The 6,117-nt window shown below is 42.3% G+C and overlaps 1 protein-coding gene across 1 annotated transcript in view; it reads right to left on the reverse strand.

Annotated features, from left to right (window-relative positions):
• LOC101624649 (chromosome unknown open reading frame, human C2orf16) overlaps positions 1–4,900 on the reverse strand; it is a 5,594-nt gene extending 694 nt beyond the window's left edge. The window contains exon 1 of the mRNA XM_004686042.2: positions 6–4,900. Within this exon, the coding sequence (XP_004686099.2) occupies positions 6–4,900 (4,895 nt within the window). The remainder of the gene's footprint in view (positions 1–5) is intronic.
• Positions 4,901–6,117: the final 1,217 nt, after the last annotated feature.

Below are 6,117 nucleotides of genomic sequence, written 5' to 3' on the forward strand. Positions count from 1 at the left end.
GGCTCCTCAGGGAGGCACTGGGATGGCTCCTCCGAGAGGGACTGGGATAGCTCCTCGGAGAGGGACTGAGAGGACACCTCGGAGAGGGACTGGAATGGCTCCTCTGAGAGGGGCTGGAATGGCTCCTCTGACAGTGACTGGGATGGCTCCTCTGGCAGTGACTGGGATGACTCCTCTGAGAGGGACTGAGATGACTCCTCTGAGAGCCACTGGAATGGCTCCTCTGAGAGCGACTGGAATGGCTCCTCCGAGAGGGACTGGGATGGCTCCTCTGAGAATGGCTGAGATGGCTCCTCTGAGAGGGGCTGAAGTAGCTTCTCTGAGGGGCGCTTGGATGGCTTCTCTCAGAGGAATTACATGGGGTTCTCTCCTTATAAAAGCTGTGGTGGTTTTGTTCCTTGTGTGTGAGTTTCTTTTGAAGGTGAATGTGTGAGGTTCTCTTCATAGGAGAACCATGTATGATTCTCCCTTGGGCCTGAATTCCAGTTCCTTTTTTGGAGTTCTTGGACTCCAGACTAGAAATTTCATTTCTGTAAGCCTTTTTCTTAACTCTTCCACTGTCATTTTGAACCATTCCCAAATGCTGTTTGACTGAGTTTATTTGGAAAGTGGTACTTCTTTGGGAAGCTGTAGACTTGGGTCTTTGGATAAGACTGGGCTGGAAAGAGATATCTCTTTTTGATTGTTGATTTGATCTGAAATGGTCGGTTCCTTCCCACAACATGCTTTCCTGCCTATGGGTTGAGTCTGGTGGCCTTTGATTGACAACTGACATCTTATCTCTTCTGTTATTCCTTGATAAGCAGTAGTCACTTAAATGGTAGTTTTTGCTTTGCCATAAATGGTCTGGCTTTGTCCTGTTCTCATGCTTCTGCCCAACAAAAGCCACAATTTTGTGTGCTGTTTGGAATGCCTGCTTTAGGCCCCAAAAAAGCAATTGAATGAATTTAGGTGGGGAGGATTTCTTAGGTTGTCTTTTTAAAGAAGCAAAAGTAGTCTTAGATGTTCCACTATGCTTCCTTTTGAACTGGGCTGGTAGTTCCCTAGAGGGACTCTGTACTGTGCTTCTACTATTTGTGTAGAACTTCTTACTTGGTGTTCTAACTCCTTTGGTGAATCTCTTCTTTGGATATTTTGATTTAGAGGTCTTTTTGCTTCTTACTTTAGCCCATTTTCCATCCTGAATGCTTTCAGAGTGACTCTCTGATAGAGCATAAACTTGAGTGAATTCATAATGCCTAAGCTTTCCCATTTCTGTCTTTCCTACTAAGCCAGAGCTACCACTTTGTCTTCTCCTGATGTGGACTTGAACAGGAGGAGGAGAATGAGAAGACCCAGAACGGAAATCTGTCGTTGCAATAGGACTCTTGGAAGCTCGAGTATGGATTTTAGTTTTCCTTAGTAATGGAGATGTAGAACTCTTTGGTGAAGTGGGTCTGTCTTTTCTGTGATACTTTGGGACTTGGGGTCTTTTGCCAGTTCGCAACCTAAAGCCAAGGTGCAACCTAATTTCTCCATGGCCTTCAGGAGTGCTTACAAGGTGGAGCTGTGGGTAGATAAGAAGGTAAGGCCCAAAAGTGGCCTGTGATTTATGACAGCAGTTAAATCCTGAACATCGGCCACACTGTAAGCAGATAGGGTATTTTAGGACCAGACCTGACGCTAGAGGTGGAGGAACATTGGGAGGTATTAGAATCCTTAACAGTTTTGCTGCTATTTTTAGCTGCAGATCTTGTAAGAGCTGGAATTGCTCAGAGAAGTCATTCTTGGCTTGGGGAAGACAACTTGGCTTGAGAGACTGTTGGGACTCAAAAATCCTTCTCTGTAAGTCATTCTGTGAATTTTCACCCTCTCCCACTGTAATAGGATCTTTACTATTGAAAAACATATTGAAGGAAGACTCATAATTGACTGGGGCAGGACATTCTGTATATGAAATAGGCATGTGCTGAATGACTTCCTGGGATATATTGCTTAGCTTTGTGTTTGTTTTCTTTATTTTCATCCTGGCTCCAGAGTACTGCCTTATTATAGAGGACATGGAGCCACGGGTCCACATCCTTATAGTCATTTTTTCATCATGACCATGGCTTGAGGTATGCCTCTGAATGTAGTTTTTAACCACTGAAGGCTGAGAAATAGCGCCTAGACCCTTCTCTAGTGGAATCTGGGAAAATTCCATTAGTTCAGCTGGAACCCCAAATAAATTCTGAATAGACTGCAGGGTGTCCACAGTGGTCCTTTCTGTTAAAGGCATTTGAGAGTAAAATTCCCTTTCCATAGTAGTACCTAAGCTATTCCCCATCATTAACATAGTGGAGAGATACTTTCTAGGTAGCCGTTGCCTATGGGAGTGATTCTCCCAGACGTTCTGTTGTCTTCCCAAAGCAGACAAGGTAAGCCTTTTTTGTGTCCCTGATCTACTGTGAAAGGTGATAGATGGAAATCTCCGGCTTTGTGGTGGATGTTGGAAGATGCTCCTAAGTGAGTTGTTTAGCGTCTCCACTTGTTTGATCTTAGTCCTCTCCTTGGATACTATATCCACACCTGGGATCTCAGAGTGTGTGGTTTCTACAGTATTGCCTGTCTTATTAGAGGATTGATTATGAAAGGTTAAGGGAAGAGTTAGAGATTGTACTATAAAAGGACCTGTGAAGGACTCTTCAGGCTGCAAAATATCTTTCTCAAGGTTTTTTGTATCTAAAGTTCTTGACACTTCTGGCTTCTCAGAATCAAAAAGACCTCCAAATTCAGATGATGTTTTGATAGAACTTGAGATGAATGAGTTTGAAGAGCTCTGTAGAAACCTAGAGAAGTAATTTCCTATTTGTATCTCTTCTGATGCTAACTCTCCACATTCTCTAGTCCGATATCTCTGTCCAAGATTCAAATCCTCAGATTTCATGACTTGGGGAGGCTCTGTTTTTCTTCCTAAAGATTGCACAGACTGGAGGTTTTCTTCATGAGTCAACACTGTAAGTTCTGTGAATGGAAATGTTGGCTGCGAGGTAAATTTGGCCGATTTCACTTCAGTTTTTGACCTTGGAGTTAACTCTGTAGGTTCTACTTTTTCTCGAAGATATGGATTTGGGAATAAATCCACACAATCTATTACTTCAAACCCCAATCCTAGGGTTACTCCTATTGGTTCTACAATCTGAGGGATTGGTCCTGGGGCTAATTCCTCAGAGTTTACAATTTGAAGTGATGGCCCAGGGATTAACACACTCTTTACAATTTGAAACCCTGTCAACTTCATTATTTCCAAAATCTGGTGTGCTGGTTCTCTAATGGATGGCTTACATTTCACATTTTGCAAACATGACACTGAAGTTCCTGCATTTTGCAGTTTTGAAGTAGACTTAATATATTCTACCATTTGAGAGGCTACTCGTGGCATTAACGTCACAGACTTCACAACTTGAAATGGTGGTCCTGAGGTCACATTCACAGATTCAACAATTTTTTGGGGAGTTGCCTGTACTGAATGAGCAGTGTGATTCTGTGTCTTTGTATGTTTTGTGAATCGATTGAGCGACTTTGGACTAATCCCCTTAAATTTTGCATTTTGATCCAGTGGTCCTTGGGCTATCTCTGAGTTTGTCTTACTTTGTTTCTGTAACTGTGTTAGTGGTATTGATCCCTTTCCTCGCTGCCATGTTTCAGAAATGAGCTCTACAGACTGTACATGATTGGGGGACAACTCTAAAGACTTCTCCTTTTCAAGCCAGTGCTGAGAGCTCAAGCCCACAGATTCTGGTATTTGATGTCCTAACCCTAATATTATATCTGAAGGTCCCAAGTGATCCTGTGACTCTCGGGTCAAGGTCATAGGTTCCTCCACTTGCAGCCCTGTCTCTACAGTCAACTCCACTGATTCAGGAACTTGATGTCCAAACCCTAGTATCATCTCTGAAGATTCTGGGACATGCTGTAACGTCTTTGTAATCAATGCTACAGATTCTTCCCTTTGCCATCTTTCCCCTGATATTATCTCCATAGGTTCTAAGACTTGAGGGTAGGACCTTGGAGATCTCTTTCTATGACCATTGGTTTTACTTATTGGCTTTGACTTTGGGATCATTCCAAGGAATTCTTCCTTTTGCAACCTTGCCTCAGAAATCAACTCCATGGGCGGTGAAACATGATGCTTGTATTCTGGAGTCATTTCTCTAGATTCCTCAACTTGTTGCAGTGGGCTCATATGTAACTCCCCCAAATCGGTAACTTGAGACTCTGACTGAGAGAGCAACTCCAGGGTATCTGAGTTGTAGTAGCTTTTCTCTGAGGTTAATTCTAAGAAGTTTAAATCCTCATTCATTTGCACTGGAGTCAGGCCAACAAATTCTGGTATTTGAAAGTCTAACTCCAGAGGTAACACTGAAGATTCCATAGCTTTATCAGATATCTCTACAGTCTCAGTGCTCTGATATGCCAAACTTTGTGCCATCTCTAATGGTTCTGAGGTGTGATAAGTTGGTGGATTCAAATTCACAAATTTAGGGACTTGATGCCTTGGCTTTGGGATCATCTCTGCATGGTCTACAAAGTGATGTCCTGCCCTAGTGATTACTTTAGAGGAGTCTGTGCTTTGATGGTTTATTCTTGGAGTTAGCTCCTCAGATTTCACTTTTTGAGGCATTGACCCTGGTGTTAATTCCACAAAATTTGGAGTTTGTTTCAGAGACACTGAAGACAATTCCACATGTCTTACATTTTGCAACTTTGGGTCTGGAATTAACTCCAAGGATTTCATGCCTTGTTGATGTGATTCTGGTGACATATTTGAAAGTTTGACACTAGTCAATATTGGTCCAGGTGTGAATTTCTTAGTTGAGTCTGAGGTCATCACCACTGATTTCACACCTTGCCACCCTGAAGTCAACTCTTGGCAATTCATACCTTGCTGTTGGGACCCTGGTATTAACTCTACGTACTTTGCATCTTGAAAAGATGACTCAGGCACAGAGGCTTCCAGTTGAACGCACTGTGATGTGAGGCATGATGAAAACCCTAAAGAACTTTGAGGTTGTGACTGTAGGTTTGACTTCATAGATTTCACATCTTGAGAAGATGGCTCTGATCCAAACACCATAAATTTCTGCCTGAGGTCAGAATTCAGCTTCTTAGAGTTCATATCTTGAGGTTGTAGCTGTGCTTTCAACTCCAGAGATTTCACATCTTCAATATTTGGCTCTGGTGCAAACACCACAGACCTCACATTGTGTTGCCTGAGGTGTGAGGGTGACTCCTTAGAATTCATAATTCTAGGATGTGGCCCTGATATCCCTTTTTTTAAACATGACTCTAAGGCAGATACCTTACATTTCATGCCTTGCAACTCAGAGCCTGAAATCAATTTCCCAGAAATGGAACCACACAACAATGGTTCTTTTTTCATCTTCACGGGCTTTATATTTTCAACTAATGGCTCTGATAAAAATGCTCTAGATTTCTCAGCACTTAACTGAGGGCCTGAAGTGAACACAGATTGTTGCTGTGATCCAAAGTGGTTCTCCAAAAATTGAACTTCTGGAACGTTGGTTGCTGGAGTTAACTCTGAAGAGTTTACATCATGCAAATGTGGTCCAGGGTTGCGCAGGAGAGATGTATCTTGACATTCTGGCCCATTGTTTAATTCAGAGGATTTCATACCTTGCACCTGTGACCCTGGATTAAATCTAATGGAGTTTATGCATTGATGTTCTGACCCTGAATTCAACTCAGAAAAATTCACACCTTGTAGCTGTGGGCCCGAATTAACCTCCTTTGATGATGTACCTTGAAATTTTGTTCCTGGAGTCAAGTCACATTGTATATCTTGTAAATGTTTCACAATGTCAAATATAGCAGATTTTATATCTTGAAGTTCAGACCCTGGATTCAGATCAGAAGATCTCATATCATTATATTTTGTCCCTGCAGTCAATTTAGAAGATTTTACACCCTGCAAGGGTGGCCCATGTTTGCAGCCCATAGAATTCACACTCTGGAATTTTGGCCCTGGATTCAATTCAGAAGAATTTGTACTCTGCATCTGTGGCCCAGGATTGCATTCCTTCAGTATTATACCTTGAAAGTTTGGTTCTGGACTCAATTTAGAATTCAAACCTTGAC

The sequence above is a fragment of the Condylura cristata genome, unplaced genomic scaffold, assembly GCF_000260355.1.
Source record: "Condylura cristata isolate star-nosed mole 26May11 unplaced genomic scaffold, ConCri1.0 scaffold00020, whole genome shotgun sequence".
Lineage (NCBI taxonomy): Eukaryota > Metazoa > Chordata > Mammalia > Eulipotyphla > Talpidae > Condylura > Condylura cristata.